At 38.7% G+C, this 19,991-nt stretch overlaps 1 protein-coding gene across 1 annotated transcript in view; it reads right to left on the minus strand.

Annotated features, from left to right (window-relative positions):
• Positions 1 to 717: 717 nt before the first annotated feature.
• Positions 718 to 19,991, minus strand: part of ZNF407 (zinc finger protein 407) — a 343,275-nt gene continuing 324,001 nt past the window's right edge. Inside the window, 1 exon segment of the mRNA XM_038126471.1 lies at positions 718 to 3,766. Within this exon segment, the coding sequence (XP_037982399.1) occupies positions 2,415 to 3,766 (1,352 nt within the window). The 3' untranslated portion in view covers positions 718 to 2,414.

The raw sequence follows: 19,991 nt of genomic DNA on the forward strand, positions 1-19,991 counted from the left end.
GAGCGTTTTAGCAGGGGTTGAGACAGTCCATGGAGTCCTTAAGCAGGGTGACAGCACAGGAACCGATGTCATCCTTGATTTCTAATGTTACATTTGTAGGGCACTGATAAGTTAACTTTAAAGTGCACATTAGAAAGAAGAAAAAAAAAAAAAAAAAGACCCTAGGAAAATATTAGCTCTCCTGATCAGACTGCACTCAGAGAAAAGTATAGTTAACCTGAGCTCTCAGGTAATTACAGCACATGGTAGGTTAGAGAATCCTTTCCAGTGCTCCCAAGCACAGGAACATCTACCACTGGGGCTTTTTTTTTTATGCAAAGGTCTGCTCTTTTCATTGTGCATACAATGTGATTGCTGGTTTGACACTGCAGGCTACACTGGTTTTATGAAGGATTAAATGCCACCTGAGACATATTTATCCTAAATAAATCACAAATGGTAAACTGCAGCATGTCAGTGTCAACACCCTGTACTGCAGCAGAAAGGTTAGCCATACAGGACTAAGCACAGCGAAGAATTAGCATCCAAGCTGCAAGACCACAGGGCTACAGTTAACAGGAGAAATGATCAAGAAGAAATATTTCCACTGAAAAACATTCAGTTTTTTGAACATCTGTGAGAGTCTTGCAGAGGGCCATCATTTTGTAAAGGTCACCTTTTTCCTGATAACAAATGGGAGTTGATCCTGTCACTGTTTGCTGAAGACAGTATTTAAGAGTAAGTGAACAGCCTGTCACTTTTAAGAAAGATGAGCAAGTCAAACTCGCCTAATTATGAATCTTGATGTCTAACTTGAAAATTACTTTTTTGGGGGTTTGACAAAGACACAACCTCAACTCTTGGAAAATAACAAAATTTGAAAAATAATAATAATAAGAGATGAAGAGGCAGCAGGATCTTATAGCCCCAGAATGAAGCACCTTTTCTCAGCAGCCCTATCAGAAAATACATTTTTAAGCAGTTGCTTCAGGAAGGAACTATTGTTTTACCCCACCCCAACTTTCTTACAGTTGATAATTTTAAGATATTAAACATGATAGGAAACCCAGTTATCTCTAGAGTCAGCATGGCTTATACCCTAAACACTTACACAATTATATTAAGCATGCATGAGGCACACTTCAGAAATTAGATTCTTTTATCTTTATCTATCTAGCAAGCTAGAGAAAGGAAAAGAGAAAAGAGAAAACGCACAGACATAACAGATAGCATTCGTTTGCTCCTGCTGAATGCCAGTTCTGTTTATTGTTCAATATTAAAAATCATGATGCTTCATTTTAATGCTAACATTTTATTTGAAAGACAAAAAAAAATCCCCAAACCTTGCCAGTTTATATTTTACAATTTTTCTAAAGAAACAGAAGCAGTTTTATCATGAAACAAATATTTTCAACATGAACTTGCATTGAAAAATTGCAGTATATCCACAAGTAAATAACTGACATTCTGGACTAAGCAAGAAATACAAGGTCACCTTTTTTCCCCCTACATGTTAATGTCAATGTCAGAATTTTATTTAAAAATCCTCCTAACATTTGAGAAGTAGCTCACAAAATGAACTGCAATATGGTATTTATATGAAGCACTAGTTATAAGAAAAGCAAAACACCGACAGTGACAATATTTTTTTCAAAAAATGCACATTTCTTATGTAGGACTCTCATTTAAAATTAAGTGGAAGTTACAGGCATCAAGTTCTTCTTCCCAAATATGTATAATCAAGGATTTTCTGAAGTGTAGCTTTTTTGAGCTCTTCTTTAGGGAAAGTCTAATGTGTTACCATGAAAGAGTAAAGTACTAAAACGAAAACTTTCATTTTAGATGCAAAAAAATCCGTATTTTGACGACATCTTTTTTTAGCCAAGCATGTTTTAAAGTAAGATTTTAGAAAGCAAAATGTCACCTGTTCTACTTTAAAATGAAGAAGGGCACCCAATATTGTATGTATGCTTACCTATTCACCTTGTTATTGTGGGGCTTGTATTTTTTTGCATATTTATCTGTTCACAAAATGTACACGTAAGTGCAATTATTTTACTCCTGTGATTATGTTATACAAAAATGACAGAAGGCAGGGAATTACCCTGAGATAAAACAACATTAAGACAAAAACATCAACAAAGAAAGCACTGAACAGAACAATTTCTACTTTGGGCGGGAGGCTTTTTATCCTGTTTTGTACCCTAGTATGTTTGTTGTATAATAATCACATATAATAGTTCTTAGAGCTATTGTAACAAAATTGTATTATCATCTTCAGTGAACTCCTCCCATTAGCAGGACATGTATTTGTTACCTGGTTTGGAGGAAGTTCTAATGAGAAGGCTTCACAGAAAGCATTCCAGGAATACAGTGCCTCCATGATTCTGGTAATATCCAGCTCTGCTCTGCACCCGGCCTACTAGTGAAGCTCTTCATGCTTCTTGTACTTTGTTATAATCTCTCTGGCCCTGAATTACCTGTGAGCCACCCTCTGTATAAATGACCATGCTTGTTAACTGCTCTGTTGCTCTATCAGGGGCTACAGCTTCTGCTTTTATAGCAGTATCAGTCTGCAGAATGTCTTGGGACCCAGCTGTCTCTATCACAGTGTGTGAGTACACACCAGGCTCATCCTGCATGTCTGGTGGCAATTCTGTGACGATGTAGTGCGTTGCACCTTCAGAGAAGTCACCATCAGAACCCTGAGCCATGGCTTGAGCTAATTCTTCACTGACAATGATCTGTGATATTTGCCCATCCGACTCCACTAAATCCACATGCTCGCTCTGCACACTGAGCGTGTGGCTACCAGCTTCCTGCATTATTATCTGAGAACCTTCTCCAGCTACCATATGCACAGTCCCCTCCTCATTTACAATGACCTGGGTGACACCTTCTTTCATGAGCTGGTCGGCCGCAGCTGTGTCACACACAGCAAACTGCAACACTCCTTGCACCATGTTCTTGAAGGCAGCCTCAGCTCTCTCCTGAGATGCAATTATAGCCGATGGGTGCATGACCTGTGTCACTACTTCCATAGGTTTGGTATCTTCCTGAGTCTCCTGAACTTCATGGAACATTTGTATTTCTTGTCCCTCTGCATCACTGGGAATGCCGGGCATCTCTGGGTTCGGCATTTGCAAGAAGTCTTTGTGACCAGACCTGCATCTGTCAAGGAGTTCGGATTGGTTTTCCGCTTCACCCAGTTCTGTCACAGCACAAAGCAGGGCATCTAATGCTGAGGAGGACTCCGGAGGATGGACTGTAGCCTCAGAAGCATCTAAAACTTCTTGCCGCATTATCTGCTGCAGTACCGCGCTGCCGGAGTCAGGAACCGTGTCTATTTGAACGGCCTCTTCCATGTCAGCTCCCGCTCCTTCAACCACCACCACCTGTGTGGCGCCATCTGCTAACTGCTCTGTAAGGATCTGCTCAGGAACCACACTACTCACGTGGGAGCCGTTTTGGTTTGTGGCTATGACTTGCCCGTCCTCCGTAATGTGGACCACCCTGGCCATCTGCCCCGCCATCGCCAGTGTCTGCAGGGTGGCTGCTGCCGTCTCTTCCACAGAAGCATCGATGGCGAAGTCGCCGTCGTATCCTTGAATAATAATGAACTGCTGAACTTCTTCAGGGGACTGTGGCTGTCTCCTGCTGCCCTGAAAGGCCTTCTCCTTCACTGGAGAAACCTCTCCCAGTGCTGCTGCAGTAAAAGGGCTCGTGGTTTCCACAAAGGTTGCTCCTTGCCCCTTCAGTCGGCACTCATAGGACTTGGACACAATGCCTACAAGACAAAATATGCTGTTAACATGGTATAATGGCAAGTATCAGTTCATTACTTTAACAAATTGTAGCTTAAATGGAAAAAAAAATCCCTGACAATTTTTAGATTTCATTGACAGAACACATAGATAAAATGAGCAAATGAACAAAACAAATTTTCATGTTTTCCAAATAACATATCTACAGGTTGAAATAATTGCTGAGTGTAACAATGCTGCAGCTTATTAACAATTTAAATGTGTTTTCAAAAATATTCTTTATAAAAAAAAGCCCAGATAGATACAGTATACAGTTAAAAGCCACATCTTTTATAGAAGATCCTATTGGTGATACTTCGGTACTTCAGTAATGAATTTTTGGATTGTATATTACATTAAACATATCTTGGTGTGAGAAACTGTGGCTGATCTTCTTAATACCCTGCTTTTGTTGGTGAGGTCATTGGCATGCTGTCATTTTGATGCCACTGTCTTCCCCTTCCTTTTCCATCCAGCATCTTCTCTGGCTCATGTGACTGACTCAGTCACTCACCCAGTTACCTGGTGAAAACACTTGGTAGTTTCTTTACCCTAAGTAGGATATTCTATAAAATCTAACCCAGAGAGCCCCCAGTTACATATCTTAATTATTTCTGCATTTAATCAATTAAAAACTATAATACCTGTAACCTCCATATTCCAGCTGCTTGCTGTGCCACCCAGTTTGGCTTGGTGTCATTGAAGGTTTCCTTCTCAATTCTCACCACTAACAATAAAGTTTCAGCAAGGCAAATGGTGCCCAAGGCTGTACAAATTTAAGGCCATCACCCTTCAAGCACGGCCTACATGTTTTTGGGAAGATATGAAGGAGACGACCCTGTGGCCAGCTTTGTGGATGTCCATAGAAGGATAGCTCTATCCCTCCCTGTCCCCACATGGCAGTGCCCTCCAGAAGCACCCAGGAAGCTCTTCCATGTGCTGGGAGCAAGCTGTGGGACACAACCTGTGCACACAGAGAGAAGAGTGGGTGCTGGACATTGCAAACAAGGTGAAGGTCTAATGGCAGATGGGCTTGGGAAGGCTGACTAAGTCCATGCTACTGAAACTGCCCATATCCACACTCCAGTTTAAATTCACCTGCACCAACTGAAATCACATCTCTGGAATAACAGGTGTAGCTTCTTACCACTAACACATATGCCACGGCTTGCTTGGGATAAAAACAGGCAAGAAAAAAAGCAACACTCAAAGTGAAATTTCAGGCTAGCACTGTACTTTTCAAGCCAGTTCTAGTGAACAATGTGCTTCATTGAACTCAAGAGACCAAGAAAATTATACTAAAGCTGGTCTAAGGGGGCTCTTTCATTTCAAAGCATAGAGCTGTCAGACCCTGATCCCATAGAGAATTAAAATGGGCTCTAAAAAACAGACTCATTTGCTTAAAGGTAAAGTTCACACTTAGAAGCTGATTTGCTCCAAGACTGAATACTTGGCGCCTTGCAGATTCTAGCAACTTGCTATGTTAAGGTGCATATCAAGCTAAAATTCCAAAATAACATCAATAATTAAAAGACCGAGGTCTTATACTGCTATCTATCTATCTATCTATCCATCCATCCATCCATCCATCCATCCATCCTTTTTTCAATTACAGAGCTTCTGGTAAAGAACTGTACTGTGAAGCACAAAGAAGTAATTTTGTCAAGCTGAAAGGCTGCAAATCACCTTCACAAGTCTAAACTGATGCCATACAACTTTCTTATTCCTAGTTTGCAAGGCAGGTTTTTTTCTTTTCTTTGGAATAGAAAATTAACAATTTAAACCATTAGATGTTTACAGGCGATGCTGCATAAAAATCTGGCCAGCGCAATTGAAGTACACTTTGTCAGGTATAAACAAAAAGAAAGCCTACAGTGGTACACAACTGGATTTTATTCCCACTTTTCCTGTGCTCTCTGTAGGCACTGACATTCACATGACCCCCAAAAGAGCAGAAAAGTAGAAAGGGGAAATCAACATAAGATGACAATTATCCTCCACATTTTGTAATAGAGGATAAGTAATTAATTCTCTCAGGAATCTTGCTTTGTTGACAAGATAAAAGAGGAGCCTGGCAATGATGTGGCACAAAATCAAAATAACTCCACAAATCATGCATTTTCCACAGGATTTCAAAATCAAAATAACTCTACAATGATAATTTTCACATGCACATACACTAAAATCATGACATCTTTCTCCAAAGATCATAATAATTTACATACAGGACACAGCATCAGTGTATTGAGGAGAAGCTCTGGTCTAGGGAAGGGAAAGAAAAAGGAAATTCACCCTGTTTTCATCTCCTCAAATAAATGCCATGCCTGTGAATCTATGCAACTCCAGTCTTTACTGTGCAATTGAATGGGAAGTCTCCTGGGTGAAGAGCTATCCGGTGAATCCCTCGCAGCACTGATAATTATGCCATTCTGACTGCTTACTTAATCTATTTGAATCCAGAGGTGAGTTAAGCCACTTCCTGACCATTAAAGTAAACTACATGGGTAAATACTGCTGTCACTAAGGGGTGTGATGAAGCTTAACTACACCAACATCTTAACCTCAGCTCAGTGCAACCCCAGCTATTCCATCACAGTTCATAAATGCGATTGCAGGTCCATCTTTTGATTCAGCAATTTAATAACTTCGAGTGCTGTCAGTACTGCTTTGAAAAATGGCTCCTATAAAATGTAACAGCCTCAATCAGATTGTAAAAGATTCACCCACTGAAGATTCTTCCATTTCAACTATAATGAATTAATGTTGAGCTGTGTAGAAGTTCAAGTGTCATTTAAACTAATGTGAATCTACTGTAACTTTAAATTTTAACTGGACTATGACCCAAAATTTACTGGGAACATCAACTTCAATTTTAGTGATTTTTCATGGTAAATATGAATTGCAGATTTTACTGGTTTTTCTTTCGTTTCAACAGTGAAAAGCCAAGTAGGGAAGACATTTAGAAAACAACAGATTTTGAGGCTTAGCCGCTATTCTTATAACGAAGCACTGGGATCCAACACAACATTTATAGGAATTTTTATGTATTTAAGGAACGTGTCACATTACTGGACTGTATGTAGCAACAAACCATGTTGTCCCAGTAAACCCAGCCTGCCTCTCGCCCCCTCTCAACGGTTAAAGAGAAGGGGTAAGTGTTGGCTGACACGGAAAACATAAGCTGCAATACAAACCCACATTAATATTGGGAAAAGTGGACTTGTTGCTGATTGCATGTCACTGCAAATTAAAAAGATACACAAATAGGCATTAAAATGACAAAATATAATGATACAAGAGCTCATATTCAGACAATTTGTAAGGAGGTGTTTCATATCTAGGGGTGCAATGATCAGAGAATTGGTTTCCTTCCAAGAAGTCTGTCATTTCAGCAGAGCCATTATTTATCAGTTGGAGTCCTGAGCGACTGTTAGTTTTTTATTTGAAAATGTCAGGATATTTTAGACATTAAATCCATATTCACAGGTTATTTTAATTCTCTGAGACCACAAACTCCTGAAATAGGGCTAAAAGAAATGCTTTGATGTTTAATGTGTGTCTGGGAAACTAGAAATAGGGCTTAGTACCTTTTCCCCTCTCTCTTACTCAATACCTGACTTCCTTTTGTGTGTCTGTTTTATTCTTTTGTTACTGTCATCATTTGTTCCCTGCAGAATAAATACCTTATTCTTTTGTTAAGCTTACATTTAATTAAAATGTACAGGATTTGTGCAGTAAACTCGAATGAAACAAATAAAACAAGGGCCCCCTCTCTTGAAGGCATACGTTGTGAATGAAAAATGTCATTACAGACTAAAAAATTTTGCAGTAAACAGGGCCTACAGAGAGAAGTTTCCCCCGTAATGACATCCATAAAATACACAAATGGCACTTTTAGTACCATCCTGAATATGGCATTTTCTGTGCTCTACACACAATCTAAATGGTTTGATCATAGAGCATAATACTCCATTGGGTTTATAGAACAATCAATGTTCCATAAAATGATGTATTTATCCAATAGTAGGCTCAGCAGTTACTGGTGTATGACATTGTAGGACACTGGCTTTGTACTGTTCAGCAGCACACATGCTGGCTGTAAAACTTATCTAACACTACTTCAACAACTTCATCTCATCTGTGTCAAGTAATTTGTTGAAGCCTCAGCTTGGTTTAAAAAAACTTGTAATAAAAATTCATAGAATTTTCAGGAGAATGAAAGCTGATGACAATAGAAAGGTCACATTGTGGCGCCACTCGTGGGGTCGGGGGTCAGCTGCAGTTCTAAAACAGAAAGTAGATTTCATGCATCGTGTAGCAGATAAAGATGGCATTAAGGAGACTTGTCTCAGAAAGAAACGCATAACGCGTGAGGAAAGTCTGAGCTAATATTATATGTAAAGCACCACCTTGCTCTCAGCCAGCAGCCTCTTTAGAATTCTAATCCTTCCCCAAAACTTGCAGCAAGCGGCTGTGTGTGGTGAGGCTGGGCTGAGGACATCCTTCACAAGGAGCACCTTTAGGACAAAGCAGTAAGTCATAAATGAAATAATCTATTATGACGACGGAAATGATCTGCATTTACACAGCTAGCTTAAAACAGCTATTTTTCCTTTTCTGTAAAAGTTCTAGGAGGCCTGATTTATAGTCCCCTATTCAGCAACACTTAATTTTTCATACTTTGATCATTAGGTATATTATTTATTGACACAAACAAACATTTCATATCTGCCAAAATGCAACGAATATTAAATAATGTGAATGCAAAGAAACATCTTTTCCTTGAATTAAATGCAATCTGTAAGAATTTAAAAGATTTTAAAAAATTGCCTTATGTCTAAAATCACTTGAACAAGCTACTGATTTTCTTATTTTAAGTTATTGTCTACATGGAAGCAATATAATATTTTGAATAGTACGGCAAGTCCACTTTTCCAATTCTTGAAGTAATATACCTTATGCCTTGATCAAGTTACAAGTTTCTGCTCTGCTTTCATTCAATTATTTTTGTAATGATCTACCTCTACTTCAATTAATTAAGTACAGTCTAAGAACTGTGGCATAATTTGGGATTTCTCTGATTTTCAGAGGCCATAGTAATAAGATGCGTTTTTCAGATCTCTGTTCCTTGACCATAGTAAAAACTGTTCTTTATCATTTGCAAGGCTCTTATGTGCAAGGGATGTATGGGTCAGCATTTTTTAAACCAGCTAGTTAAGCTACTAAATAGGAGGTTGTGAAGGCTCATTCATGTCTTCTGCTGAAGGAAAGAAAATATGATGGGTCAAACTGAGAAGTGAAGTAAATCAGCCACCCAAAATGGCCCAGTTACGACTATTATGCCCACAAAGGCAGCAAATATTTTGTAAAGCAATACAAATAAGTATACCTGTAGGGGACTTTACCAGCTCCCTAAGAGACATAGAAAAATTCCACCACTGACACAAATTACATAAATCTCAAGAGAAACCAATACAACAAGGCTTCATTCCCTCCCCCCCCCTCAATATATTATTTCTGAAAAAAAGAAAATCCCAAATAATGTTCATAGTTTATTTTATACTTAAAAATCCAGTAACGTTGTGTTTCAATGCTGAAACTCAAAACAGCCTTAGCTTCTAGTTTTGTCCTTAACCTCTCAATCATGTTTGAAACTTCAAGGTCTTCTAAGAAGTTCTTGAATAAAGGATGAAGTTTTTACATTTCAGGTATCTTAAAAGCAGCAGATGTCCTTTAGCTTTCTAAAAATGAGAAAGAAAGCACTCTTGCAATATTTTTTCTTTTGAAAAACAGACTGAAATTTCCTGCTTGCTATTTTTACCTTCCACATCTTACAGAACTATGTCAACGGCCACAAAAAAACACAAAAGAAAAAGACAACCACCAAATTAAATAGCCAAGCTGTTCAGTTAGGGTGTTTAGGCAGTTTGTTTGGTTTGGTTTAGTTTCCCTTCAGTGTCTAATTAACCTTCGGGAAAAGGCCTTCTCTAGGAAAAATTTCAGTTTCTCTTTTCTTGCACTCAAGGTCAAAAATGAATGTTAGAGAGCCCAGTGTTACAGATGGAATGCAAATAAAAAATATACATACCAAAACTCCCACTGATTGTGGCAAACATTTTAACTTGCAGAATTTACAGCTGCCTAACCTGCAGAGTAACTGGTTTACTTGCAAACCACTTTTCCCTTTACTTGTTTGCCACCATGCAGGCTGCTCTTCTCAACTCTGATGTGTGAGCAAAAGCCTCTCTGTGGCACATGCAGCAATTACCTACACGGGCAAGCAGCATCAGGAATGTATCTGGAGTATTTCAGCTATGTCTTCCAGTGCAATTTAGCAGCTTGAGATGAGGATAGCCAGTCTGGACATTTCTTGGCAGTCCAGCTTCAAAGACTACTCTGGCCCTCAGTTTGGGAACAACTGACATTGATGATACTCGGATGCACTCTGTCTGTTTTATCCCCTGCAGTGCAAATGGAGAGTGCATTTTCAGCACTTCTAAATCAGAATCCAAATTTCAAGGGGTTCTGGTTGCGCTTGGTCAAACAGAGATTTCTGTTTCTTAGGCAGACAGAACATACAATATAATATGAAAAATAACACACTAATATGAGAAAAATCAGAGGCAAAACCCCCCGAGCTCTACTCATAGGGAAAATGATCTGGATTTCTGAAATAGGTCTAGTCCCAGACACTAACGGCTTTGTCAGAAAAAGGAAAAAAAACCTTTTGTCATTGTTATCTCAGCAGAAGTTTTTGTTTTTCAAGAACATATACATTCAGATCTTGGTTTTATAAACATTTATTTATCAAGCGTAGTGCTTACTGCCATAGTTAGCCTCAATAGTCTCAAAGGGACTAAACATGGTTGCTTGCATTATGCATTGTGTTTGCATAATCAGGCCCTTGGGATTAACAATTCTGAAAATGGCTGGCCTTCCCTAACGTTTGATATACATATATGAAAAAAAGAGAACAGACACTTGTAAGGAATACCCAAAATAAAACATCATGCCATTAAATGATCAAGCAGAAATTATATTCTCCAGCATACCTATCAACTATGAGTATCATGATTCTGTGTATTTATCTATTCTGATTTATGCACTCTTTCAGTAAAAAGAAGCACCTGTTCTTTGCTTGAGGGCACATCTCAACCCATTTAAAAAGCACAGCAGTTTTTAGTAAGAATGCTTGGGAATAACTACAAATAGTAAGTTTTCCTAGTTCTTTTTGTTAGTTAAGGCAGCAGAAACTACCATTTCAAATGTGATAGTCATATCTGTATTTCATTTATAAATTCAACTATGTTACAGCTATATTCATATCTTTCCAGAGTAAATTATGGGAAATAACCATTTGTCTTCATTGTAGACACTTCTGCATGTATAGTAGAAAACAAACCTCTATTCAATAACTGCACAGAGGCACCATTAAAATCAAATTTACAGTAAACAGAACCTGCAGCTGGGGTAAAACACTAACTGTTAGTATTTTAATTATCAGTGAAGCTTTCGGAGGTCTAACATCTGCTCATAGCCAAATGACAGCAGCTGCTTGTGTACACTTAAAACAACATGAATTTCTTCTATAAATATTAAAATGAATTGTATGTCGTGTGTTCATTGCAGCTATATTCCTATTAAGCTGTTTAAATATATGGGGTATTCTGAACTTCTTTCTTGTGGCAAATTCATAAAGGGCTGACCTCCTCAAAAGAATGAGAGGCAAAGGCAGCAAAAATTCTTGAGTCTGTAAATTGAAAATGTTTAGAGACAGTACTGGAGGTCACCCTCTGCCAAGACACTGCTGGTAAATGCTAACAAAACATCAGCAGTAAGTTCTGATCATTGTGCACTACAGTAACTTCAAGGACAAGACTGCCCAGCATGCAAAGTGTCAGGAGTCTAAGGGATGGCTTATATCAAAAGCTAATACTCATCTACTAAGTGAAGCAATTAATGCATTATCTTACTTGGAAAAATACACTCTGTTTCAATGTCCAAAACATTGGAGGATATGAGTGGCTCTCTTTTGTGGACTTCATCAAAAGCATACTGGAATGATCCCTGATTTGCACGAATAGAAGCAATAAACTGCCATGAGGAAGGAACTATACTGGCCCAACATGAGATTTTGCTAAAAAGGGCAAGCTTCATAACTTAATTTTGCAGCTTTTTATCCAGGCACTGACATACAGTCGATATTTTCCTTTTAGTCTCTCACCTGCTTGGGAATACAGGAGAGAAAACTGGAGAAGGGACACACATTTAGTTAAGCTGTAGAGTCTCGCAGAGTGCAAGGAAGAGAGCATTACAACCAGTTTCAGAAGAAAACAAGGGAGGAGGGTTTTATAGTTTTCACTTTACAGGTTTTCTTTGCTTTTACAACATCAAGTGTCACACCAGTGGCAAATAATGTTTATGTATTTTCACAATAGACCTACAACTCGAAAGGAGCACTACAATAATTTAGTCTGAAAACTGTAGGTCATGCCAAGCTGTGTTTTGGAAAAAACTCCAACAAAATTAGACACTTCAGCCTTACGTGTGCAACCACAACACAGGATCAGCCATGAGTATAGCTGTCTCCACAGCGGTACCTGGCTTAAGATGAAGGTGAATTAATTGTGAAGGCAGTTCTGACATCAGATTTCCAACCCCAAAAGTCAGTCTCAGTGCAAGATGACAACACATGAGGAAGAAGGAATAGGGTGGGACAGTTTCAATGCACAGGCCTTCCCCTTTGCTGCCCCTCGCTCCTCCTGAGGCACTTGACAGCATCAAGGCTTACCATGCCCAAAGTGGTGAGTGTCAGAAAACATGCTGATTTTTCACCTCAGGGTGTCACAGGCCTAGCAGTAATGCTGGGATTACTTAGGAAGCATGAAACAGGGGGACTTGCTGGTTCTGGATGGTTGGATAGATGAAGATATAGAAGCTGGAGAGATGGGTAACTTTTATACCACTTTCAAGGGCCAAGTTCATGACAAAGTCTTCTTTTCATGATTCACCTCTGGTGAAGGATGGAAGCAGCATGTTTCCAAAATATCTTCAAAGGAAGAGCTGTTCATGTAATTGACCCTCCGGCTGACAGAAATACATTTTCAGTGCTACAGATAGAGTAGCACTTAAAAGAACTGTCTTCCACCTCCAGTGTTAGAAAGCATGAGGCAGGATGTAGGTAAAGCAAGACAGAAGACACCAAAGCTGGCACTTTCTGGGGTGTTGCTGAACACTATTGATGCAGGAACTGCAATATGGCCTATGTGCCTGGGCTGCATGGGAAATGCAAAGTAAACTGCTGAACTGCAGCTTTCCCAAAGAGCTCAGAACCTCCTTACCTTGTTGCTTGCACTTGGCTGCAAAGTTGTGTGTTCAAGTGCTGAACAATTACTCTGTTGACAAGGCTACCTGAATGTTGCTTAACTAGAAGTAGAAATCAACAGCTTTCAGATGGCACAGGGAGCTAATACCATACTGGAAGTGCTAACATCAATACAAAGAAAATCAGGATGTAGCATAAGTAAATAAGAAAATAATAATGTAACACCAAACTCGTGCTACTGCATACTAGCACTTGTGGAGAAAGTAAATATGCAAAAATCACATTTATTCAATGAGAGACAAGTCCCTAGAGAACTGTAATGCTGAAGAAATTTAAAGAATGACAGTGTTCATCAAATTACGTATGAGTTTATGAAATGTAAAACAGGAAAAGAAAACAGGCCAAAGCAATTTTTAATTGCACATTCAAAGGCACGTCTGCTGCACATTGTTCTGGTACAGATACAACTAAATTATGTATTGATCTTTCTAGAAGAGAGATCTTGACTAAAGAATATTCAGAATAGTGAAACAAGAACTATTAGAAGTCTGACTTGAATGGCAATATTGAAAGTTTAAGTGCAGATATTCTGGCTACATAATCTGCAAATGCTGGAGAGGGAGGAAAACTTTTGTCCCTACTTGATAAGCATAATCTTATTTTGATGAAAGACTAGAATGTTCATGTCATACTGCAGGAAGATGGCTAGACATGGTGAGAAATGGAAAGTCAATTCAGCTGCCTCATCCACTTTCAGGTGCCAGGGTGATGAAGCTTCCAGATGGAATAAATAGGCTGTACAGTAGTTAGGAGTATGACTTAACCCAGCTCATCACCATTTATACTGCAAATCCATACTATTTCAGAACAATTCAGTGAAAAGCAGCACGGCATTCTGCAGGAGCTACTTAGATAACTTTTCTATTCTGAACTAAAGTTCACTCAAGACTGTGGTGCCTTAAGTCTTAAAACCTAAAGAAGTTTCAATGACTGTCAGTCATATGAAGCACGAATCCTAGTCAAATATGGACTAGTAAACAACCCCTGCCACTCTATCAGGTCATCTCATTAGCTCTCTTAATTTTTTCCTTCCTGAGACCCACCTTAGACTAAGAAAAGAGCAAACATTTTAAAATTAAATAATGAGGATATTTATCTAAAATATTTTAAAATGCCACTTAGTTCTCAATTCTGAAAGCACTTGTTCAAAGATTTATGATCTATGTCTGTCTCCAACCAAAGGCAAGTGATGCTTAAAACTATGCTAACTAAAAGAGGTCAAGTGGTTTGAAAACACCATGGTTCACTTGTCTGTAGCATGGTGCATGCTGCTGTGAATGCCATCATTCTGCTGTGAATGCCATCACACCTAGGACCTGGTACAGCACCCTTAGTGACAGCATAAATGAAGCCAAGCTCTTTTACTATTGCTGGAACTTAGTTCACACTTTTTTGTACAGTAGACAAAATTTCAGAGGAATTCATGATCATTTCTATGAAAGCAGTAAAGCTTGGGATATATGACAAAATGAAGACCAGATAACATCCTCACAAAAAAACCCCAACAAAACAAACAAACAAATAAACAAAAAGCAAACAAATAAACAAACAAAACCCCTACACAACCCAAAACCCAAACCCCCTCACCCTCCTCCAAAAAACCCCAAACAAAAAACCAACCCCAGAAGCCTGGAGCGAGATACCTGGAAGATCTGATTTTCAAAACCACTAAGAAACTAACAGCTCCTGCTGACACTTTTGTTAAAAGGTTATTTCAGCTACCTCTTTAAAAAATATTTCTTACTGTTTTCCCAGCTACTTTAGTTTAGTGAGCTCAGAGTTTTCTAACTTCTGGCATGGAACAGACCAAATGCCAGGACTCGCTGTGGTTTGTTATTTCAAATCTGTGCAGATTACAGAGCTTGGGAGCAGCCCATGGCATCACAGGTTGAAACAGCTGCTGCAAGTCACAGGTAGGCCTTACGGATTCTGTGGCTATAACTTTTGGGAAATGTTCCAGTGCTCCAAAACCCACTGAAGTTCACCATTTCTTTCACTGTGTCTCCAACTACCCTTAAAACATTATTCAAGTGCTTCTACTGAAATAAAAAGACTCTGAAGATATTTAAATATTATTTTCTTTATGAAAAGAAAATGCACATATGAAAATGTACACAGACAGAACAAAAATTATATCAGTGTCTAAAAGAACAAGCTAAAAGAAGTTCAAAATTAATGTTTTTCTTCTTTCACATGTTATTTTTTCTAGGGCCTCTCACAATAAAGTGAATTTTATGAAAGATTTTTAGGTATCTTTGCATAAAGATTTCCTCAATGCAGAATTAGGAAGCAAAATAAAATTGGCCTGCTTTCTGCTAGAGCTAGGCACAAGAACATGCAAATGCAAACTGAACAGAACAGACTTAAAATCTAACAGCATCTATCTAAAACTGTATCTCGTGAATTGCTCACAATTGGTAACATATTTATCATTAAATAACACCATAAAAATGGAAAAAGCATTATACTAACTTTCCAGGCAGAAAAGTGAAAAACAACAAAATTCGTGTTGCCAGGGTCACACAAGAATTACAAGGTGTGCTGAGTCCCAGTTTTAAATCTTAAGCACTGCATTATCATTTCTTAGGAGAGCCTATTGTCAACTCCAAGAGTTGAGGTACTCCATTTACCCACCGGGGAAGCTCTAGTCACATCCCTGCAATTTTCCTGATAATGCCCTGTCAATGACTCAACCCCACATTCATGAGCAGAGAGGAGTTCAGTGTCCATGTATCCTATAATGAGGAATGCCGGGCTGCAATCTCTGCTGAGATTGTCATAGGTGTCCACTGATACCATCTGCAATTATAGAATTTTATGAGATGGAAACTGGTTCATTATGAAAAAGACTCAAGTCTACCAGCTCATTTCACAGATGTCAGATGGCAGACTTCCTACTCATTGCAATTCTTGCAAGTGCAGAAGAAGGGGCCTGTAGTTAGACTTTTGGGAATTAAGCATAGAGCTAATGCTAAGCACAGGTCTAAATGCTTCTCTAAGCTGGACCCTGTTAGCTCCAGTCCAAGCCATTCAAAACAGGGACACAGATTACTGAATTTCAGCTTCACACGGGCCAAACCAGGACAGCTAGCTCCCAGAGGAAGGTAGACACAAACTTACCTAAATATCACTTTTGCCCTCAGCCAAACACTTATCTCCCAAACTGAATTCAGCTTGATTATAACTAGGCAAAATAATTACATCAATATTTTTAAAAGTTTCAGCTGAATTCCATTTTGAATTGTCACCTATTCAAATAAATGAATGAATACCTTCCTTAAAAAAGGCTCATGTACATTATGGATAACTAAACATTTTTGTATTTTTAACATGTATTATTTACTTTCTTTAAATAGTTTTCTCTAAAACTTCATTGTTACATTTCAGAAGTATGTGTAGTGTGGAAAATGTTGTTGATAAACCTTTTTTCTTAGAGAGTAATCCCTTTCATACATACATTCTTTTGCACTTGCAGACAATAATATAGTCATCTTCAAATCTGGTAACTATTAGCTTAAACAAACATCTTAATTTCAGACATTTCAGTCTATTTAAGAACACAGAAATTAAACTAATTCTCCATTTTCTCTGAAAGAAATACAGATTTCTTCTACAGCTTTCAAGATATGAAGCACTGTTTGCTATAGTACAGCCCCCTCCACTCCTTCCAAAACCAGCCTGTTTCTGTTTGGAGGTGAACCTTGCTGCATTTATTCATTCCCTTTTTAACAACAGACCACAGAAAAATCCAAGGTAACAGAGTGTTTAGCAAGAGAACTTAAAATACTAAATGCAGGCTATAGCAATGCTTCAAGCTCTGGGTGAACTCTGTCACTCTGAAGACTGAATGGAAGGTGCTGATGCCAATCTCTATCATCCTAAACATACTGGAATCTGCTTATTTGACAGACTTGCTTTCTCCTCGTGCAACTACCTCAAGTGGCAGTGACAGACATGCTCAAACCATGGTCTCTGGCCTTTCATATGTTCCTTTCACAGGCCAGTTTCCATAACAAAGATATACTCCCACTTGGTCAATTTATCACAACCTCCTCAAACACTTCCCCTCCCACATATGCACTTGGTATCCCCACTGCCTCATCACGAAAAAACAGACCAGAAGGCCACCAACCATACAAAAATTATATTGCAGATTTGTAGATTAATGGGCTGATTCTGGCATCTCAATTCAAATGGATTTACAACTACTGTGTTTAGCCCTGTGTGATTTCAAATAGAATTACTTCTGATGAATTTGAATGCAAATTCACAAAGCATTAAAACAAACCTTGTTTAAACTCGTTGGTTCATCAGATGCAAATATCGTGCATTAAGCAGGGAACACCCATTTATGAAAATAATGAAAACTGACACCAATATAATAAAATCATTACAGGTTTATGGATTCTGGGACTTAAACAAGCCATACCCTTGTTTCTCCTAACTGATTAAATGCTTCTTTGCAGTTTATGTTTGATCTGCAATTCAAAAATAAATTAGTTTAGTCTTTGAGCCCAAAACCTTGGAAAATTGCTAGGAGGTTCTGCCTCAGATTCATCTGGGGAAAAGGGCTGGGTAAAGGGAAGAAATTGTGGGGGCAGGGAAGCTTGCAGTGCAACTGAGAACCAACAGCACAGGAGAGGAAGCAGTCAGATAAATCGAGGTTTGCGGGCTCTACCAACAGCGTTCACAAACCCTTGGCCTGAGCGGCGTCGTGTGGAACAAAAGGCAAGGATGATCATACTGGGCACTTCCGTTCCATAAAGCTGGCACAGACGAGCCTGGCACACCATGTGCTTTGTTTCCATGAATCCTCAACCATCGTCACTTTGCATCATGTTTGTAGACAAGGAGTTTAAGTGCAGAAGGGCAAAGGATTGCCCATAATTTCTGGGATTGCTCCATGGCAAGGAAGCAAAAATGAATGTGACCATGTTCTAACTGATAAAGTAGATCTCATGAGGTTGTATGTAAACAGTATAGTGTGGGTTTTTCATTAATCCCCCTGTCTAAATATCATGATTTCATTTTCAGTTAGATGACAACAGCCTAGCTCAATAGTTTCCAGTAAAATCTTTGTATCCAGATAATAAATTCTTCTCATAATGATGAGATTTAAACCAGCAAAACATTCCTCACTGAGGCATGTAATGCTGATAAAGCACTATTTTGCTGCACAATCTATGCAGTATAAAAAGTTCTTTGCTGCATCATGATCTGCTCCAATTTGTGTATAAATAGCATTTGTAATAAAAGGAAATGTAACACCAAGTTTTACTTAAATAACTGCTCAAAAAGAGGTTGGGAGATAATGTAGCTAACACAAACAACAACAGCAAAAACAACAAAGAAGGGCAACTGTAATAGCTCTTTCTCAACATCCTTTCTTTTTCTTTCATGAATCCATTCACACCGACATTAAGAATTTGAACCCAAATATTTAAAGAAATACATGTTGTAATGGTTTGAGGATAGTTTGGTTCCTAGAGTTGAGGTACCATCTAAATGTGCTGCAAATACCAGAAAACCCAACTTTGAAAGCAACTCTCTCCATAACTTTAATCATTCATCCCAAGAAAGCTCCTGTTTCTGAGGACAGACATACATGACTGAAAAGGCCTAACAAGCTGTGGAGTCCTTAAGATCTACATTTTCAAATGTGAATGCCTTGAATTCGATACCCAAACCTGCATGTACAGAAACCATTAGCCATTGCTGAGGCATCATGCAGCACCACACTGACACTGGGCCACAAAGGATTTGAGAAGCCTGACTGTCCCAGCATTACAGCTATCCAGTACCCGCTGTCTCCACTGCCTTCTAGAAATCCTTACTTGGGCAGCAGATCAAGTACTTCCATTACTATGATGGACCCATTATTTGAACCTATAGCTTTGTCACCTCCATGGAGCATAGAGCAGCACATAGAACAATACTGGTCAGAGATTAGGAATAAAATTGTGTTGATATTCCAGACATGGACAAAATTCCCACTGAGTCACAAAGCAATTAATATGATTTTGGATTAAAACAAAAATAAAAATCTGGATTCTGTTTATTCTTTATCATTTAAGGCCAGTGCTCTGAAATCCAGTCTGGCTTCTAATGGGCATTAGGATGCTGGTTAAAAGCTACCTTATCCTGAGTCACTATGTTTAAAACTCTGTTGCTCTTTCCACACCCCTTTACATAAGCACAGCCAAAAGTAGCCTTTGGGATGTGCTCATTTTGTTACAGAAAAAAGAGAAAAACATATGTCAGATTTTCTTACCGTTTCTGAAGTTGGTCCCAAAACTAGACTGAAAGAGTTTCTGATCACAGGTGTTTTCTGTGAACTGTGAGGCAGGTGAGCACTTGTTTCTCCCTCATGACCTATTGGCTAAATTCTTGAGGGCTGCTGAGAAGATGCTGTGGCATTAATTAAAATTTGTACTGGTTGAAGCGATGTATCATGAGACCTTGCCTTTAAGAGTTGCTGAAAACCAGATCAAACTCAACTTCTCAGTACTATGTGCATCTTCTGATTTTTTTTTATTGTATGATTGTGGGAGAAGGACAATACTCAAGGATAAAGGACCACCTTAATCTGCATTAGCATGAGATTGGCTTGGTTAAACGGTGACAGAGATGTATGGATATGCAGTAAGTGCCAATCTGAGCACTCAGATGTGGAATTAGGACTTCATGTACGGGTACTTATTTTAGAAAGTGGATCTCGAGGATAGATAGGGTTGCCCACTTAGCTCAGAAAACCCTGCTCCAGTTTTAAAAGCTACTTATCACTGCAGAGCAAATGCTTCAATTTTGAAGCAAAGTGGTATGTT

This window comes from Motacilla alba, chromosome 2 (assembly GCF_015832195.1).
Source record: "Motacilla alba alba isolate MOTALB_02 chromosome 2, Motacilla_alba_V1.0_pri, whole genome shotgun sequence".
Classification (NCBI taxonomy): Eukaryota; Metazoa; Chordata; class Aves; order Passeriformes; family Motacillidae; genus Motacilla; species Motacilla alba.